This window comes from Chiloscyllium plagiosum, unplaced genomic scaffold (genome assembly GCF_037043375.1).
Source record: "Chiloscyllium plagiosum isolate Xiang-an unplaced genomic scaffold, Cpla_swu_hap1 HiC_scaffold_39, whole genome shotgun sequence".
NCBI lineage: Eukaryota > Metazoa > Chordata > Chondrichthyes > Orectolobiformes > Hemiscylliidae > Chiloscyllium > Chiloscyllium plagiosum.
The window spans coordinates 36,579,833-36,600,419 of NW_028270177.1; the positions used below are offsets into that span (position 1 = coordinate 36,579,833).

General features: G+C 47.1%; 1 protein-coding gene across 2 annotated transcripts in view; it reads left to right on the forward strand.

Annotated features, from left to right (window-relative positions):
- The first annotated feature begins 18,316 nt into the window (after positions 1–18,316).
- Positions 18,317–20,587, forward strand: part of stard5 (StAR related lipid transfer domain containing 5) — a 46,968-nt gene continuing 44,697 nt past the window's right edge. The window contains exon 1 of one of the 2 annotated variants that reach the window (XM_087981257.1): positions 18,317–18,539. In XM_087981257.1, the coding sequence (XP_087837383.1) occupies positions 18,450–18,539 (90 nt within the window). In that variant the 5' untranslated portion in view covers positions 18,317–18,449. The remainder of the gene's footprint in view (positions 18,540–20,587) is intronic. The other variant, XM_087981258.1, reaches the window with a different exon arrangement.

Sequence of the window (20,587 nt, forward strand, 5' to 3'; positions counted from 1 at the left end):
TCGTGGAGTTGGGGAAACTGAGGAAGATTATACATCCATAATATGATCAGTTGGAGAAATGGAAGATGGAGTTGAATTCAGACAACTGTAAGATGATCTGTTTTGGCAGGTCAATGGCAGGGCCCTTAGGACATTGACATTCAGATAGATCTCAGGGTGGCAAATCCATAGTTCCTTGAGGGTGTTACTCAAGTGGGAAAAGGTGATAGAGAAGGCGCACAGCATGTTTTAGAGAGTTTAGCTTGGGAAACCTGGTCGGCATGGATAAGATGGACCGAAGGGTTTGTTTCCATATTGTTATGACTCTATGACTAAATGTCACTTAGATACAAAGCATCAGTGTTGCAGTCCAGATAGGTTCTTTGCAGGAGTGATCATGAAATGATCCTTCTGTTGCAATTTTGACTGTAACTGTGAGTGTTGTGGGGATCCAGCATCTGCTGGTGGTGCTTCTGAACTCTGGCAGCTCCATATGATGATTAATTGAACCATATGCCTTTCCTGGCTACACGCCAGACACCTGACTCTCAAACAGCCCCCTTCGGAAACACTCAGCCAGAAGTTATGCACACGATCAGTGCAGGACAGGCTGTTGCTTTTCACCCTTAAAAACAGTGTAATTGATGTTACTTTAGCTAAAGTACTGTATCCAATGAGTGAGGACTTGTGCAGATGAAATTTGAAGCAATGACCTGTGGCTGAGACACATGCATTCAATCTATGACAAGTGTGACTTTTTTGCTAGTGACGGTGTGACTTGGAAGTGTGACTGAGAGACACGTTGAGGTATGACAGCTCTGCATTCAATGATTGCAAAAAGAAGATTATTGTTGCTATGAGCTGGCATTATTAAAATTAAGACAAATCTCCAATGCCATGTCGGAGAGAAACAATAAACACGTTGACACAAAGGAGATTCTGGAGACGGTACACCAGAGGAGAAATTACAGAAGGATCAACGGGAATGTTATCAAAGTTTTCTCATTTCAGGAAATGCGCATTTGCAAAGGGAAACTTTAAATATCAAACTATTACTTAAACAGGGAGGGATAGGGAGAAAAACAGCAACTCACAGGCACTCAGATAAAAGGAAATGACTGATGACGTTTGAAACCTGCATAGGCATGCTTCTTGTTGCAGTAAAAGGATAGTGCTGTGTGTGGGTAAGGATGGTGCTGTGTGTGGGTAAGGATGGTGCTGTGTGTGGGTAAGGATGGTGCTGTGTGTGGGTAAGGATAGTGCTGTGTGTGCGTAAGGATGGTGCTGTGTGTGGGTAAGGATGGTACTGTGTGTGGGTAAGGATGGTACTGTGTGTGGGTAAGGATGGTGATGTGTGTGTGTAAGGATGGTGCTGTGTGTGGGTAAGGATGGTGCTGTGTGTGGGTAAGGATAGTGCTATATGTGGGTAAGGATGGTGCTGTGTGTGGGTAAGGATAGTGCTGTGTGTGGGTAAGGATAGTGCTGTGTGTGGGTAAGGGTGGTACTGTGTGTGGGTAAGGATGGTGCTGTGTGTGGGTAAGGATGGTACTGTGTGTGGGTAAGGATGGTGATGTGTGTGTGTAAGGATGGTACTGTGTGTGGGTAAGGATAGTGCTGTGTGTGGGTAAGGATGGTGCTGTGTGTGGGTAAGGATGGTGCTGTGTGTGGGTAAGGATAGTGCTGTGTGTGGGTAAGGATGGTGCTGTGTGTGGGTAAGGATGGTGCTGTGTGTGGGTAAGGATGGTACTGTGTGTGGGTAAGGATGGTGATGTGTGTGGGTAAGGATGGTGATGTTTGTGGGTAAGGATGGTGCTGTGTGTGTGGGTAAGAATGGTGCTGTATGTGTGGGTAGGGATGGTACTGTCTGTGGATCAGGATGGTGCTGTGTGTGTGTAAGGATGGTGCTGTGTGTGGGTAAGGATGGTGCTGTGTGTGTGGGTAGGGATGGTACTGTATGTGGGTAAGAATGGTGCTGTGTTTGGGTAAGGATGGTGCTGTGTGTGTGGGTAGGGATGGTACTGTGTGTGGGTAAGAATGGTGCTGTGTTTGGGTAAGGATGGTGCTGTGTGTTTGGGTAGGGATGGTACTGTCTGTGGATAAGGATGGTGCTGTGTGTGGGTAAGGATGGTGCTGTATGTGATAAGGATGGTGCTGTGTGTGGGTTAGGATGGTGATGTGTGTGGGTAAGGATATTGCTCTGTGTAGGTATGGACGGTGCTGTGGATGAAAAATGTAGAAAGCTGTGCGAATTGCTAAAAGAGCTGCCGGATAAAAATAATTCCCACCAGGAAAGCTTTGTACTTGTTATCTGTAGTATGAGGAAAAGGGTACAGGTGGACCCAACTTTGCAACTGGACAAACTGGATATTGATTTTGAAACTGATGATGAAATGGACTCCTTCATTAATAGTGCTAAGATCCAAACATGCCAAACAGAAAGCAGTGAACAGACAGCAACTGCCACTGTTATTTGCAACACAAAGCGATGCATAACCTTGAGAATGTAACTTATAGCATTCTTCCCACTGTTCCATCCCTGTATAGTGAGGCAAAATAATTATGTAACATCACCCAGGGACCAGAAGGGATGGATATAGGATTCAGACCCTTAGGCACAGTTGGAGATGATATCAAAAAGCCCCTTTCTTCCAGTGAAGTTAAGGAAGCCCTCAGTGAAAATTGGACTCTATTCACAGGGAGTTCCCATGACAGTTACAAGGAGAGCATCCTTTATGTACTTTTGCTTGTAAGAAAGACTAAACACGCAAAATGTGGTAATGGTGATACCACAGTGGTAATGTTTCTCTGTAAGTTTTAAAGCTATCTTGATAACATGTTTGTTTTTTAGAACTAGCCAATAAGGCTTCTTCAGAGTCCTGAATCAATTATAATGGTAATTATTGGGGCCCACACTTAGAATAAAGAATAGGGACGGGGATAAAGAGCCATAAAATCAAGTGGTAATGGGAATGACTCATGCTGGAGGAGAAAGTGAGGTCTGCAGATGCTGGAGATCAGAGCTGAAAATGTGTTGCTGGAAAAGTGCAGCAGGTCAGGCAGCATCCAGGGAACAGGAGAATCGACGTTTTGGGTATAAGCCCTTCTTCAGGAATGAGGAAAGTTTGTCCAGCCGGCTAAGATAAAAGGTAGAGAGGAGGGACTTAGTCCCTCCTCACTGACTCATGCTGGGTCTAGTTATGTGGAATGTGTCCAGTGAAATCAAAGTGTCGACAGAATTCAGTAATTGCCCATTTTCTCAGGAAGGTATGTGAACCTTTGTCCATGTGGGATTTTTTTAATGGATACTGAAGTGGATGATTGAGACTAGACAAGTAGGATGACATTGGTACCGTCACATTCTTGTGATCTTTTGAAAAGTCAACTGAAAGTCAACAGGTTATGGCGTGATCTTGGGATTCTGAAGTAAATGTGCAGAGGTGGTTGTTATATCTGAAGTAACGAACATGCAGGAATGTATTTCAAAAATACACTGAAAAACAGGTCTCAGACATGTATTCGTAGAATCCCTACAGTGTGGAAACAGGCCATTTTGCCCAACAACTCCAGACCGACCCTCTGAAGAATATCCCACCAGACCCATTCCCCTATTACTTTACATTTACTCCTGACTAATGCACCTAACCTACACATTCCTGAACACGATGGGCAATTTAGCATGGCCAATTCACCCAACCTGCACATCTTTGGACTGCATGAGGAAACCCACACAGACACAGGGAGAATGTGCAAACTCCACACAGACAGTCACCCGAGGCAGGAATCGAGCCCGGGTCCTGGCACTGTGAGGCAGCAGTGCTAACCACTGAGCCACTGTACCACCCTGCTTGACAAAATGGTGAGTGTGCCTTGGAAGAACACAAGAAAACATGTAGTTGAAATGATAAGGCACTGACACATAATCCATAGAGAAGCTGACTTTAAAACAATGGAAGATGCATTGGTAAAAAGCAGGTAAAAATTGTAATTGCAGACCGAGGGGGAAAATACTGAAGAAATATCCACAGGAAGGGTATAAGCAAAGGAAAAGCTGGAGAATCTTTAAAGTCTGTGCATAACCTACCACCAATTCAATACCAACCTTAAACTTTATCACATGTATAATCAAATTGTGACCATTGAATAACTGAGAGGGTGAATTGTTTAATGTACCCTCAGCTGGTACTGGAATTGAGCCCATGCTGTTGGCATGACTCCGTACCGCAAGCCAGCTGTGCTAATCAATAATGGTTGGTATTAAGCAAACTTGAGATTTTTATTCAATTCAAATGTCACCATTTAACCACAGTGGGATTCAAACTCATTTATGCAGTCCGTTAGCTTGGGTTCTGGATGCTTAGCTGAATGACATGGTCTCTGTGCCACCATCTCTCCAGGGGTTCAAATGTCATTTAAATTTTTGTTTCAAATGTCGATTTTTAAAAAATTGTCAAGTGTATCTTACCATAGAATGCAATAAAATACAGGGAAACGCTTTCATCCGTCACCTCGAAACAGCACCCTATCAAATACCCTATATACTCGCGTATAGTTCGATCTCATGTATAAGTAAACCCTTTATTTTGGTCAAAAACCTTGTATTTTTCATATGTCTTGTATATAAATCAACCCTAATATATCACATTATAAACCTCTTACGAAGGAAACTGTATGTTCCCACTTAAATGAAATCACATTCATTCATTTATACCTGTAAGATCACCTTTTGTTTGCTATACTACATCTCCATTCATTCATTCAGTACTCAGCCCATTTGGTTCACTACAGCATGTTTTGATTCATTCATTCAGATTGGTACTGACTCCCTCGGTACTTATTGTAATTTGTTCACTGTATATCCAAAAGATAATATCGTTAAAAAGTTAAATCATTTTAATTGCACCATTATATCGTTAATTCTTTGACAAATTTGTGAATGTTACTGAGGTTCATAACATACGAGAGTAAGTGGGAGAGAAACAGAAGAATTTGGCGGGCAGGTTCAAGATGCTTAAACATTCAGAATTTAATAAATATTTCGGTTTGAGTGTGCCACTATACCAGGCCATGGCGATGTTGAACAGTGTGATTTTGCAGAATTTCAATGAATCTTTGACGTTAAGGTTTCATACTGGTATGTAGAAATAAAATTTACTATCAGTAATTTACTCTTGTTTCTCTTGCTTTTGTCCGGTAATTACCTTTACCGTAACTCATTGTGTTTTTCTTCTTTACCCGGCATTAGTCGTGCTATCAAATTGACTTTTGCTAATAATACAGTATTTCAAACTGCAGCATGAATTTCAGCCCCTCGAAACTTGTGCTCATGTATTAGTTGGCCCTCTAAATTGAACCTTTAAAAGTAGTCTCAAAAATTTGACCTATACACCAGTATGTATGGTAATTTAAGAATGAGGAATAAAAAATATAACTTGGAGAGAGTCCATCAGTCCAGAGCCAGCTGAGAACCGTCAGTGAAGCCTGAGTAACCATCCCTCTGCCACAGCTTCAACGCTGTCTACACCGGGCCCAGCCAATACTGAAGTCGCTGATCCCCAGGCGCCATCTTTTGCTGCTTGGCCTGTCTCACCAATGTCACCTCTCCTGATGTAGCAGCCGCCAATTCCAGGTCTTGCGCTTGCTCCAGAAAACTAAGTAGGAGCTTGCTCTCCTCCACGCTGGGCCCAATTGAGGTTATATAACTGCAGTGATGCAGGGATGTAATTCTCATTTTATTTGCGCCTCATCCATGCTGTTGTTACTAAACACATAGGAACAAATTTCTGCAGATGTTGAAATTATACTAAAAACAACAAATACACAGCAGGTCAGACAGCATCCATGGAGAGAGAGCAAGCTAACATTTTGAATCTAAACTCGAGTCTAGACTTGAAAAGTTAGCTTGCTCTCTGCCCATGGATGCTGTCTGTCCTGCTTTGATCCCCAGCACTTGTTGTTTTCATTACTAAACATGTATTTGGGAGATTATTTGATGACCAGGAATATCTGGGTTTGGTCTATCGAAAAGAGCATTTAAAAACTCCAAGCGCCAAACCTACAACCACAACAGTTCCTCTATGATGCATTGGATTCAAGCAACCTTTGGGTGGTCAGAGGACAGTATCTCTGGAAATAGACATAGAACCCCAGTGATCCTACTAAAAACCAAAGATCATGTTGGGTGTGGATAAGGCTCACCATTCGATGTTTCTGTGTGTGTTGATTATCAGAATGTTGATTATGATTCTTATGCATTCTCCGCTCCAAAATGTGGGGAGAGGTTGAAAAGGTGGAACCTTCATGATAACCCCAGCCAGTGTGAGAATTTGGCCTGCACGGGTTTTTGTCACAAACTAGCCGTCCAGCCAACTAATTGCTCGAATCTTCCAATTCTGTGCTCCATTGTATGTTTTTTTCATTATTCATCTGCGGTATGTGGGTGTCTCTGGCTGGGCCCAGCATTTATTGCCCATCCTTAGTTGCCCTTGAGGAGGTGGTGGTGAGCTGCCCTCTTGAGCCACTGCAGTCCACTTGCTGTGGGTCAACCCACAATGCCATTGAGGAGGGAATTCCAGGATTTTGATCCAGCAAATGAACAACGATATATTTCCAAGTCAGGATGGTGAGTGGTTTGGAAGGGAACTTGAAGGTGGTTTATAGTTCACAAGAATTAGGAGCAGAATTAGGACATTCAGCCCATCGAGTCTGCTCCACCATTCGATCATGGCGGAAATGCTCCTCTCCCCCATTTTCCTGCCCACTCTCCATAACACTTCAACCCATTACCAATTAAAAATCTGTCAAACTGCTCATAAGTTTATTCACTGTCCCAGCACTCACCCCCATTTGGGGTAGTGAATTCCACAGATTTTCCCACCTTTTGGGAGAAGTAATTTCTCCTTAAATCTGTTTTGAATTTGTTATTCCTTATCCTAAGGGGCTGGTGTTCCCATGTATCTGCTGCCCTTGTCTTTCTAGATGGGAGTGGTTGTGGGTTTGGAAGGTGCTGGCTGAGGATCTTTAGTGAATTTCTGCAGTTTACCTTGTAGATAGTACACACTGCTGCTACCAAGCGTTGACGGAGGGAGGGGATGCTTGTGGATGCAATGCCAATCTTCTGGATTGCTTTGTCCTGAATAGTGTCAAGCTTCTTGAGTGCTGTTGGGGCTGCACCCATCCAGGCAAACGGGGGGGTATTCCACCACACTCCTGACTTGTGCCTTGTGGACAGGTTTTCAGGAGTTAGGTAGGCAAAAGTGAGGACTGCAGATGCTGGAAACCAGAGTTTAGATCAGAGTGGTGCTGGAAAAGCACAGCAGGTCAGGCAGCATCCGAGGAGCAGGAAAATTGATGTTTCCAGAGAAGGGCTTTTGCCCGAAATGTCAATTTTCCTGCTCCTTAGATGCTATCTGACCTGCTGTGCTTTTCCAGCACCACTCTGATCTAAACTCTTTCAGGAGTCGGGGGTGAGTTACTGATCAATGATAACTCCCAGGATGTTGATATGGGACAGGGAAAATCCTGAAATTTCTTGAGATGCTGCCTTTCGATCTCCTACACATCTGCCCAAAATCTGCTTTCAGAACTTCATCTTCATTCCTACTTTAGTCAATGGGACCAACATAGACCAGGATCTCTGACTGTTCACCTTCACCATGAAGAATGTCCTATAGCCATGCCATCACAACTTTACCCTGGCATTAGGGAGGAGAAAGCGCAGTCGGTTAAAATACCTTCCCCTGCAACCGCAAGAAATGCAAAACTTGCGCCCACACCTCCCCCCTTACTTCCCTCCAAGGCCCCAAGGGATCCTTCCATATCCGCCACAAATTCACCTGCACCTCCACACACATCATTTACTGCATCCGCTGCACCCGATGTGGCCTCCTCTATATTGGGGAGACAGGCCGCCTACTTGCGGAACGTTTCAGAGAACACCTCTGGGACACCCGGACCCGTGTCTCAACACTTTAACTCCCCCTCCCACTCCACTAAGGACATGCAGGTCCTTTGACTCCTCCATCGCCAGACCATAGCAACACGACGGCTGGAGGAAGAGCACCTCATCTTCCGCCTAGGAACCCTCCAACCACAAGGGATAAACTCAGATTTCTCCAGTTTCCTCATTTCCCCTCCCCCCACCTTGTCTCAGTCAAATCCCTCGAACACAGCACCGCCTTCCTAACCTGCAATCTTCTTGCTGACCTCTCCGCAAGACTTTATTCTACCCCAGGATGTGCATTCCACTTGGCTGAGCTGACCTGCCATTTTGTCACTTTTGAATTATTTACTATGGTGAGATTAGTAAAAGAATTACCAGTATTTCCCAATGACCTTCCCCTGTACCAACTAGTAGGCTGAAAATTAGAGAAGGGACATCCCATTTCTAGTCCCCCAACCCCACCCCTAACCAAACAGTTTCTAACCCCCAATAAAATCCCATTTTACATTTTGTACAAACAACGCAGCACTCAGTGCTCACAAGGCAGCACCAAGGGAGGTTGCTATTTATGCTTCCTGAAAATAACTGACTCAAGCTTAAAAAAAACAAATTAAACCAGCCACTAATTAATTAGCTATTACTTCTCTCAGAGCTAGTTCACGCCTGATTTAAGGCTGCAATAAAACTTAACTTCTCTTAACTTAATGTGTATGTTTATTTAATTGCTAAATTACAGGAAAAGCCAGATGAGAGATATACGATTACTTCTTAAGACTGTGAATTAATGCCGTTAGATTTTCAGTCTGTGATTCCAACAGGTGAGTTCTCTGTCAGAAACAGGAAACCTAAAAATCACGCCTGCAAAGTGCATGCCCACGTTTATTTGTTTTGCAAACAAATGCATTGTCAAATCTTAAAAGTCAAAAATATGAATATCGTTGAATGTGATTGGCATGTTCCAAGAGGTTTTCATCATATGATATCCAAAACTCACACAACTGTCATTGGTCAAGCGACATGTCCATCCAGGTGGAACACTCCCCCTGCCCACATTGTAAAGGAAAAGGAATCCTTCCTATCCAAATGATTGATGCTTGACATCTTTTACAATATTTCATGGGTGTTACTGACAGGGTCCACATTTGTGGCCCATCTGTAGTTGCCTCTGAACTGAGTTGCTTGCTCAACCATATCAGAGGTCAGTTCATGGTCAGCCATTAATGATGTGGGTGTGAACTCACATGGAGGCCAGACCAGGAAATGAAGGCAGATTTCCTTCCCTGAAGAATATTCATGAACCAGATTGGTTTTTAACAAAGAATTGCTACAGTCATCATAACTGACACTTCCCAGATTTTATTTGTGAAATTTAAGTTCCACTAGATGCAGTGGTGAGATATAAACTCATGTTTCCGCAGCTGTAGCTCCACCATCTCCCCCAAGGTTTCCTCTGTTGTCTACTTGCAATGCTTTTATAATCAATAAGCCAATATTTTCATCTAAGAATACAAACTAAGCACCATTTGTATTGCCTCTATTTCTACCCTGAGCTGTACGTAGCAGTGTCCTTGAAATTAATCTTTAGTTACTGGAGGCTCCAGGATAAATGTGGAGAACTGATAATTCTAATAATTTTAACAAATGGATAATAAGGCAGCTGTTTGAGAAGTGTCAGAAATAAACTGCCTGGGTCACACTTCAAAGACTCATGAGAGAGCAGACAAGCACCCAGGCTTGATTATAAACACTGCCTCCTACATACATTCAAAATGATCATTTCCTATTACAATTATATATCTCCACTGCTGCACAAACACAGCTCTCAGTATTTGCACAGCTAAAGTGGCTCATTAGCTCCTTCTGAAGCAGTAAAGAATTGTTGTTTTTCGTATAGTAAACAAAATCCTTACACTGATCCAACATATGGCACAAAACGCTGCATTGCTATTAGTCATACAGGAGCATTGCAAAAACTGCTGGAATCTCAGCCATTTCTGAGGGTGACAGAGGAATTTCAGGCCTCAATGCTCAGGTAAATGCCTGAATAATGGGCAGAATTTTATTTGAAGTTGCCATGAGGACTGGTGATAAGTTTTTAATTGAACCAGACTTTATATGAATGGAATTGCAGCATTGATGCCCCTCCCCTGGATTATCCCTGAATTGTTCCAGCACGGAAGGATGCTATTCAGCCCATCCCAGGAGCAGTACACCTGATGCCACTCCCCCACCTTCTTGCTGTTATCCTGCACCTTCCTCTTTCTCAACTAATAATCTAAAGCCCTCCTTACTGCCTCAATTGAAACTGCCTCCAACATCTCTGATGCAGTGCATTACACATACTAACCACTTGCTGCATGAAAAAAGTCTTTTGCCATATCATAGTTGCTTCTTTTGACAATTACCTCAATACTGTACTATTTGGTTCTTGATCCTTTCACCAATGGAACAAGATCTTTCCTATCTGCTCTGTCCAGACTTCTCACAATTTTTATTACCTTAATCAAATCTTACAGAATCCCTACAGTGTGGAAGCAGGCCATTCAGCCCATTGAGTTAACACTGACCCTCCAAAGAACATTCTACTTAGACCCAACCTATCCCTGTAACCCTGCATTTCCCATGGCTAACCCAACTAGCCTGCAAGTTCTGAGATGCTATGGGCAATTTAGCACGGTCAATCCCTCTAGCCTGCACATCTTTGGACTGTAGGAGGAAACCATTGTCCAAGGATGGAATCAAACCCGGGTCCCTGCTGCTGTGAGGCGGTAGTGCTAACCACTGAGCCACTGTGCCACCCATTCTCAACCTACTCCTCACCCTTATATGTGATTTTACGGTGGTTTGTTACAATGCTAACACCTAGGTACCATGAGATAAAGAGGTAGGAAAAATGTGACCCATGAGAGTGGCTTTAACAATCCCAAGGCATGAGCAAGTGAGTGTAGCTAATCTCTGCAACTAGGGTGACAACTCTCTTGTCTGTTTGCTAACAGTGGTCTGCTTGTCTCTTTGTTTTTTTCCACCTTGAGTTGACTGAGGTATCAGGCTTCCCTTTTGCCCGTCTGTTCAGGGATGTGTGGAATGCAGACATTTGAACAAACATCAGAAAAAAGTTATCATTTTTCTGAGCGACTGAATTGAATAAGTTACAGCAATACACTTATCAAGAATGGCCAAGACTTTAGGTTTTTATTCATTAGAGTTTAGAAAAATGAAGTGTTATCTGAGGAAACTCGACAGAGTAGATATTACAAAGATACTTCCACCTGTGGGGTATCCCGAACCAAGGAATATAGTTACAGGATGAGGGAATACTCATCGAAGATATGAAGAAATTTCTTCTCTCAAAGGTGTTCTGGAATTTACTACCCCAGAAAGTTGTGGAGGCTAGATCATGGAAAGTATGTAAAGAGAAGGCAATTAGATTTTTGAAATATTTGGAAGTTGTGGGCTATATGAGCTGGCACAAAAGAATTTTAGGTGAGCACTTTGGGGATAGTGACCATAATTCGGTGATTTTTACTCTCGTGATGGAGAGGGATAAGTGTGCACTACAGGGCAAGAGTTATAGCTGGGGTCAGGGAAATTATGATGCGGTGAGGCATGACTTAGGATGTGTGGCTTGGAAAAGTAGACTCCAAGGCAAGAGTGTAAATGATATGTGGAGCTTGTTCAAGGAGCAACTATTGAGTGTCCTTGATAATTATGTACCTGTCAGGCAGGGAGGAAAGGGTCGTGCGAGGGAGCCGTGGTTTAATAAGGAATTGGAATCCCTTGTTAAATGGAAGAGGGCGGCCTATCTCAAGATGAGACGTGAAGGTTCAATTGGGGCGATTGAGAGTTATAGGGTAGCCAGGAAGGACCTGAAGAGAGAGCTAAGAGCAGCAAGGAGGGGACATGAAAGGTCCTTAGTCGGTAGGATTAGGGAAAACCCTAAGGCTTTCTATAGGTATGTTAGGAATAAAAGAATGACTAGGGTAGGAATAGGTCCAGTCAAGGATAGTAGTGGGAAGTTGCATGTGGAGGCGGAAGAGATTGGGGAGACACTGAATGAATACTTTTCTTCAGTATTTACTCAGGAACAGGGCATTGTCGTCGATGTGAATACTGAGTCACAAATAAGTAGAATGGATGGCTTTGAGGTATGTAGGGAAGAGGTGTTGGAAATCCTGGAAAAGGTGAAAATAGATAAGTCCCCTGGGCCTGATGGCATTTATCCTAGGATTCTCTGGGAAGCAAGGGAGGAGATTGCAGAGCCATTGGCCTTGATTTTTATGTCCTCTTTGTCTACAGGAGTAGTGCCAGAAGACTGGAGGATAGCAAATGTGGTTCCCTTGTTCAAAAAGGGGAGTAGGGATAACCCTAGTAACTATAGGCCGGTGAGTCTCACTTCTGTTGTGGGCAAAGTCTTAGAGAGAATTGTAAGGGATAGGATTTATGCACATCTGGATAGGAATAATGTGATCAAGGATAGTCAGCATGGTTTTGTGAAGGGCAGGTCGTGCCACACAAAACTTATTGAATTCTTTGAAAAGGTGACGAAGGAGGTTGATGAGGGGAAAGCGGTAGATGTGGTATTTATGGATTTTAGTAAGGCGTTTGATAAGGTTCCCCATGGTAGGCTACTGCAGAAAATACGGAGATATGGCATTGAGGGTGAGTTGGAGGTTTGGATTAGGAATTGGCTGGATGGAAGAAGACAGAGGGTAGTAGTTGATGGCAAAGTTTCTTCATGGAGTGCCGTCACTAGCGGTGTTCCGCAAGGATCTGTTTTGGGACCATTGCTGTTTGTCATTTTTATAAATGACCTGGAAGAGGGGTTAGAAGGTTGGGTGAGCAAGTTTGCGGATGATACGAAAGTCGGAGGAGTTGTTGACAGTGAGGAAGGATGTGGCAGGTTACAGCAGGATATAGAGAAGCTGCAGAGCTGGGCAGAAAGGTGGCAAATGGAATTCAATGTAGCTAAATGTGAGGTGATTCACTTTGGGAAGAATAACAAAAAGATGGGGTACTGGGCTAATGGTCGGATACTTGGTAGTGTGGATGAGCAGAGGGATCTTGGTGTCCATGTACACAGATCTCTGAAAGTTGCCACCCAGGTAAATAGTGCGGTGAGGAAGGCACATGGCGTACTGGCTTTTATTGGTAGAGGAATTGAGTTCCGGAGTCCTGAGGTCATGATGCAGTTGTATAAAACTCTGGTGCGGCCGCATCTGGAATATTGTGTGCAGTTTTGGTCGCCATACTATAGGAAGGATGTGGAGGCACTGGAACGGGTGCAGAGGAGGTTTACCAGGATGTTGCCTGGTATGGCAGGAAGATCGTATGAGGAAAGACTGAGACACTTGGGGCTGTTTTCATTAGAGAAAAGAAGGTTTAGGGGTGACTTGATTGAGGTGTACAAGATGATTAGGGGGTTAGATAGGGTTGACAGTGTGAACCTTTTCCCGCGTATGGAGTCGGGTATTACAAGGGGGCATAGCTTTAAATTAAGGGGGGTAGATATAGGACTGAAGTTAGGGGTAGGTTCTTCACTCAGCGAGTCGTAAGTTCATGGAATGCCCTGCCAGCAGCAGTGGTGGACTCTCCCTCTTTATGGGCATTTAAGCGGGCATTGGATAGGTATATGGAGGATAGTGGGTTAGTATAGGTTAGGTGGGCTTGGATCGGCGCAACATCGAGGGCCAAAGGGCCTGTACTGCGCTGTATTCTTCTATGTTCTATGTTCTAATTTTGATTGTATTAGACGATAACTTTCAAAATTGGCTTGACAATAGGAGACAGAGGGTGGGGGTAGAGGGTTATTTTTCCCACTGGAGGCCCTGTGATCAGCGATGTACTGCAAGGATCGGTGCTCGGCCCACTATTGTTTGTCATTTATATACACAATTTGACTCAGTATATAGGCGGCATTGTTAGTAAGTTTGTGGATGACACCAGAATTTGTGACATTATGGACAGTGAGGAAGGTTATCTAAAAGTACAATGGGATTTTGATCAACTGGGCCGGTGGGCTGAGGAATGGCAGATGGAGTTTAATTCAGATAAATGCAAAGTGATGCATTTTGATCAGGCACACCAGGATAGGACTTACAACTAATGGCCTCAGGAGCCTTGCTGAACACTGAGACCTAGGTGTGCAGGTACATAGTTCCTTGAAAGTGGTGTCACAGGTAGACAAGGTGGTGAAAAAGGTGTTTGGCGTGCTTGCCTTCATTCGTCAGAGCATTGAATATAGGAGTTGGGAGGTCATGTTACCGCTGTACAAGACATTGGTAAGGCCACATTTGGAGTACCGCATACAATTCTGGTTGTTGTGCTATAGGAAGAATATTATTAAACCAGAAAGGGTGCAAAAACAATTTACAAGAATTTACCAAGACTGGAGGGTTTGATTTAAAGAGAGAGGCTGGATAGGCTGGGATTTTTTTCAGTGGAGCATAGAAGGCTGAGGGGTGACCTTATAGAAAACAAAAGAACAAAGAACAAAGAAAATTTCAGCACAGGGACAGGCCCATCGGCTCTCCAAGTCTGTGACAATCGAGGTCCTCTATCTAAACCTATTTTCTAAGGATCTGTATCCCTTTGCTCCCTGCCCATTCATGTATTTGTCTAGGTACATCTTAAATGACACAATCATGCCCGCCTCTACCACCTCCTCTGGCAACGCATTCCAGGTACTCACCACCCTCTGCATAAAGAACTTTCCATGCATAACTCCCCTAAACGTTTCCCCTCACACCATGAACCTGTGACCCCTAGTCCCTCACTCTGAGAAAAAGCTTCTTGTTATCCACCTTGTCATGATTTTGCAAACATCAATCAGGATCCCCCTAAACCTCCATCTTTCTAACGAAAATAATCCTAATCTAATCAACTTCTTTTCATAGCTAGTGCCTTACATACCAAGCAATATCTTGGTAAACCTCCTCTGCACCCTCTCCAAAGCATCCACATCCTTTTGGTAATGTGGCAACTAGAATTGTAATCAGTATTCCAAATGTGACCAAACCAAAGTCCTATACAACTGTAACATGACCTGCCAACTCCTGTACTCAGTACCCCGTCCGATGAAGGAAAGCATGCCATTTGCCACCTTGACCACTCTATCGACCTGCGTTGCCACCTTCAGGGAACAATCGACCTGAACACCCAGATCTCTCTGTACATTAATTTTCCCCAGGACTTTTCCATTTACTGGATTTTCCAAAATGCATTACCTCACATTTGCCTGGATTCAACTCCATCTGCTACCTCTCTGCCCAACTTTCCAATCTATCTATATTCTGCTGCATTCTCTGACAGTTCCCTTCACTATCTGCTATTCCACTAATCTTACTGTCATCTACAAGCTTGCTAATCATCCCACCTATCCCTTCTCCCCAATCATTTATGTATATCACAAACTACAGTGGTCCCAGCACCGATCTCGTGGGACACCACTGGTCACAGTTCTTCATTTTTAGAAGCTCCCTTCCACTACTACTCTCTACCTCCTGTTGCCCAGCCAGTTCTCTGTCCATCTAGCTAGTACACCCTGAACCTCATGCGACTTCACTTTCTCCATCAGCCTACCCTGAGGAATCTTATAAAATGCCTTACTGAGGTCAATGTAAATGACATCTGCACCCATTTCCTCATTGATCAACTTTGTCACATCCTCAAAGAACTCTACTAAGTTTGTAAGACATGACCTTCCCTGCACATAACCATGTTGCCTTTCACTGATAATCCCATTTTCTTCCAAATGTAAATAGATCCTATCCCTCAATATCTTCTCCAGAGATTTATAAAATCACAGGGGGCATAGATAAAGGTGAAGAGCCGATATAGGGGAGTTGAAAACTAGAGAGCATAGGCTTAAGGTGAGAGGAAAAGATTTGAAGGGGACCTGAGGGGTAACGTTTTCATAGAGAGGGTAGTGCATATGTGGAACGAGCTGCCAGAAGAAGTGGTAGAGGAGGTTGTCGAGGTCAGTTCAATTATAACATTTAAAAAAGATTTGGACAGGTACATGGATAAGAATAATTTAAGGGGAAATGGGGCAAATGCAAGAAAATGGGACTAGTTCAGTTCAGGAAACTTGATTGGTGTGGAGTAATTGGGCTGTTTCTGCGCTGTATACCTCTATGGCTCTACAGGTCAAGTCCTGCGGCCAATCAGGCATGATCATGTTGAATATCATTGAGGGACCAAGTGGCCTACTCCTCTTATTATACTTACCTTGATCAGCAACTGTGGAGTCTCAAGGTCATGTGTCATGTCAGTCTGCTACTTAAGCTCCTGAGCTTGATTGAGTAGTGTATGCCATTACAAGCATGGAAAGAAATGAAATTGATATATATTTATCTAAGGCCTTTTTATGCACAGAACTATGTTCAACTCGTCTATGCAGTACGTTTGAACCCCAGATACACTCCCAATGCATCTCATGCCATCAACATCAATGTCCATCATTCTTCCCCCCACCCCCCCCCCCCACCCATGTACTTTTCCAGCTTCTCATTATATGCATTTTTGTTCTTGACTAAACTTCTCTATGTAGTAGTGAGTGTTCTCACCATTCTCTGAAATAAAATTACACCTGAATCTCTTATTTGGTGCAATACTGATCATCAAATGGCCACCAAGGGGCAGCACGGTGGCACAGTGGTTAGCACTGCTGCCTCATAACACCAGAGACCCAGGGTCAACTCCTGCCTCGGGCAACCGTGTGTGTGGAGTTTGCACATTCTCCCTGTGTCTGCATGGGTCTTCTCTCACAATCCAAAGTTGTGCAGGTCAGGTAAATTACCCATAGTGTTACATGCATTAGTCAGGGGTAAATATAGGGTAGGGGAGTGGGTCTGTGTGGGTTACTTTTCAGAGCTCAGTGTGGACTTGTTGGGCTGAAGGGCCTGTTTCCATACAGTAGGGAATCTAATTGAACTTTCCTCTTCCTTAGAAGTGTAACCATTGTTTCTGCATTGAGTTTGTTAAATCCCTTCCTAGTATCAAATATTCCTATCATATCACTTCTCACTATTTTTTGAAGGGGAAAGAGCCCTCATCTGTTCAGATTTTTTTCATAATTATATCCCAGTCCTGCTATCATCTTTGCATTTTGATTATTGCAGTTCTCTGTTTCTGCATTATTTTGTAAATATGGGGGCTTTCATTTATAAAGTGGGATTTACAACCTTGGGATCAATGTGCAGTAACGTTATATTTTTGAAGCGCTGTATTTATTTACTTTAAGAAGACACAGCAGGCAACTCTCTTCCAGCAATCACCCACAAACACCAATGTGATACATAACCAAAATTTTCTTTCATGGTATTGAGGAATTGTTGTTTCAAGGAATGGAATAACTTCCTTGCTCTTTCAATAGTGCCATGGGATATCTTACATCCCCCTGAGATGGCAGAGAGGATGTTGATTCAATGCCTTGTCTTTTTTTTTAAAAAAGCACCTTAGAGAATGTATCACTCAGTTTTTTTGGCTGGAATTTACATTCAAGATGAGAGTTGATTCTCAGTTAAATCCGCAGGCAGAGCTTGAATAGGACTCTTATGGTAGCACCACTCTAATCTAGACTCTGGTTTCCAGCATCTGCAGTCATTGTTTTTAACTCTTATGGTACATTAATATTGTTCCTACCTGCCACCTAGGGTGCCCATGTTCAACTACCTACTACCAAAGGATTGCAAGAACATTTATCATTTTGTTTTTTAGAAAAAGTCTTAGTAGTTTTAAGTATGTATGGTATGTGCAACGCACTAGGCACCTGATTAATCAAAAAGTATACATTTATCTGTCGTGTTTGAGGTGCATTTTGTAAGCATGTTATTGTTGTAGACGGAACCTGCTCAAAATAAGCTCTGCGAATGACTGAACATTGCTTTGTTTGAATAAAAGCTAAAATAGAGTAGATGCTGCAAATCTGAAATAATAGATCCACTACATTTATTTGAATGGTGACAATCAGGAGAGTCCTGACAGTTTCCTCAGTAAGAGGTGGAGCAGCAAACTGAGTGGCTGGAGACAAGTGGCACCATCAGGATGCCAATGAGTAATAAGAATGAGTAAGCAGTGGTGCACTGAGGAGCTAGCACTTCTGCAAGTGTGTAATTGGCTGCAAGGCTGTGAGTGAGCCAAGTGTTTGTTCTCAGGTGGGAGTGGTGCTGCACCAGCCTGGCCCTGTCTCTCACGCTCTGCAATGCAGCCAGCTCGGCACGTGGCACGCCACTGATTGGCTGTCCTATCTGTCAATCACAGCGGGCCGGGACCTGTCGCAAGGTCTGATGGGGGTTGTAGTTCTTCTGTTTCCGCTCTGGCAGGAGACCGTGCGTCAGCGCCCGCGTTTGGACTACAGGTCCCGGTGTGCCGCGCGGCGCTTGAGCGGGCCGGGGCCAGCCGGCCAGTGAGTTGGTGCCGGCGGGCGCTCCTCCTGCAGCCCGGCGGGGAGGCCGCGGGGGAGCGCCTGGCCTGCACGGGGCTGAGGGGCAGAGCGGCCTCATTGGTGCTATCGCCGCTGTCTGCGGGCGGTATGAATTACAGAGCAGTGGCGGACACGGTGGCTGAGAAACTGCTGAGTTACAGCAAGGACGGCGCCGGTTGGAGGGTCTGCAAGAGAACGGTGAGGGTGGGTAGGGGGTGTGGGTGGGGGGGTAGGGGGGTGTGGGTGGGGGGGTAGGGGGGTGTGGGTGGGGGGGTAGGGGGGTGTGGGTGGGGGGGGTGTGGGTGTGGGTGGGGGGGTGGGGGTGGGGGTGGGGGGTAGGGGTGGGGAGTGTGGGTGGGGGTAGGGATGGGGAGTGTGGGTGGGGGTAGGGGTGGGGAGTGAGGGTGGGGGTAGGGGTGGGGAGTGAGGGTGGGGGGGTAGGGGGGTGTGGGTGGGGGGGGTGGGGGGTGTGGGTGGGGGTAGGGGTGGGGAGTGTGGGTGGGGGTAGGGATGGGGAGTGTGGGTGGGGGTAGGGGTGGGGAGTGAGGGTGGGGGGGTAGGGGGGTGTGGGTGGGGGGGGTGGGGGGTGTGGGTGGGGGGGTAGGGGGGTGTGGGTGGGGGGGGTGGGGGGTGTGGGTGGGGGGGTAGGGGGGTGGGGTGTGGGTGGGGGGGTGGGGTGTGGGTGGGGGGGTGGGGGGTGTAGGTGGGGGGGTAGGGGGGTGTGGGTGGGGGGGGTGGGGGGTGTGGGTGTGGGTGGGGGGGTGGGGGGTAGGGGTGGGGAGTGTGGGTGGGGGTAGGGGTGGGGAGTGTGGGTGGGGGTAGGGATGGGGAGTGTGGGTGGGGGTAGGGGTGGGGAGTGTGGGTGGGGGTAGGGGTGGGGAGTGTGGGTGGGGGTAGGGGTGGGGAGTGTGGGTGGGGGTAGGGATGGGGAGTGTGGGTGGGGGTAGGGGTGGGGAGTGAGGGTGGGGGGGTAGGGGGGTGTGGGTGGGGGGGGGTGGGGGGTGTGGGTGGGGGTAGGGGTGGGGAGTGTGGGTGGGGGTAGGGATGGGGAGTGTGGGTGGGGGTAGGGATGGGGAGTGTGGGTGGGGGTAGGGGTGGGGAGTGTGGGTGGGGGTAGGGGTGGGGAGTGTGGGTGGGGGTAGGGATGGGGAGTGTGGGTGGGGGTAGGGGTGGGGAGTGAGGGTGGGGGGGGTAGGGGGGTGTGGGTGGGGGGGGGTGGGGGGTGTGGGTGGGGGGGTAGGGGGGTGTGGGTGGGGGGGGTGGGGGGTGTGGGTGGGGGGGGTAGGGGGGTGGGGTGTGGGTGGGGGGGTGGGTGTGGGGTGGGGGGTGGGGGGGTGGGGGGGGGTGTAGGTGGGGGGGTAGGGGGGGTGGGGTGTAGGTGGGGGGGTAGGGGGGTGGGGTGTGGGTGGGGGGGTGGGGTGTGGGTGGGGGGGTGGGGGGTGTAGGTGGGGGGGGGTAGGGGGGTGGGGTGTAGGTGGGGGGGTAGGGGGGGGTGGGGTGTAGGTGGGGGGGTGGGGGGGTGGGGTGTGGGGGGGGGGGGTAGGGGGGTGGGGTGTAGGTGGGGGGGTGGGGTGTGGGTGGGGGGGTGGGGGGGTAGGGGGGTGGGGTGTAGGTGGGGGGGTAGGGGGGTGAGGTGGGGGGGTAGGGGGGTGGGGTGTGGGTGGGGGGGTGGGGGGTGTGGGTGGGGGGTGTAGGTGGGGGGGTAGGGGGGGTGGGGTGTGGGTGGGGGGGGTAGGGGGGGTGGGGTGGGGGGGTGGGGGGGTAGGGGGGGTGGGGTGTGGGTGGGGGGGGTAGGGGGGTGGGGTGTGGGTGGGGGAGTAGGGGGGTGGGGTGTGGGTGGGGGGGGTAGGGGGGGTGGGGTGTGGGTGGGGGGGGGTAGGGGGGGTGGGGTGTGGGGTGGGGGGGGTGGGGGGGTGGGGTGTGGGTGGGGGGGGTGGGGGGGTGGGGTGTGGGTGGGGGGGGTGGGGGGTGTAGGTGGGGGGGGTAGGGGGGTGGGGTGTGGGTGGGGGGTGTAGGGTGGGGGGGGTAGGGGGGTGGGGTGTGGGTGGGGGGGTGGGGGGTGTAGGTGGGGGGGGTAGGGGGGGTGGGGTGTGGGTGGGGGGGGTGGGGGGTGTAGGTGGGGGGGTAGGGGGGGTGGGGTGTGGGTGGGGGGGGGGTGGGGGGTGTAGGTGGGGGGGGTAGGGGGGGTGGGGTGTGGGTGGGGGGGGTGGGGGGTGTAGGTAGGGGGGTGGGGTGTGGGTGGGGGG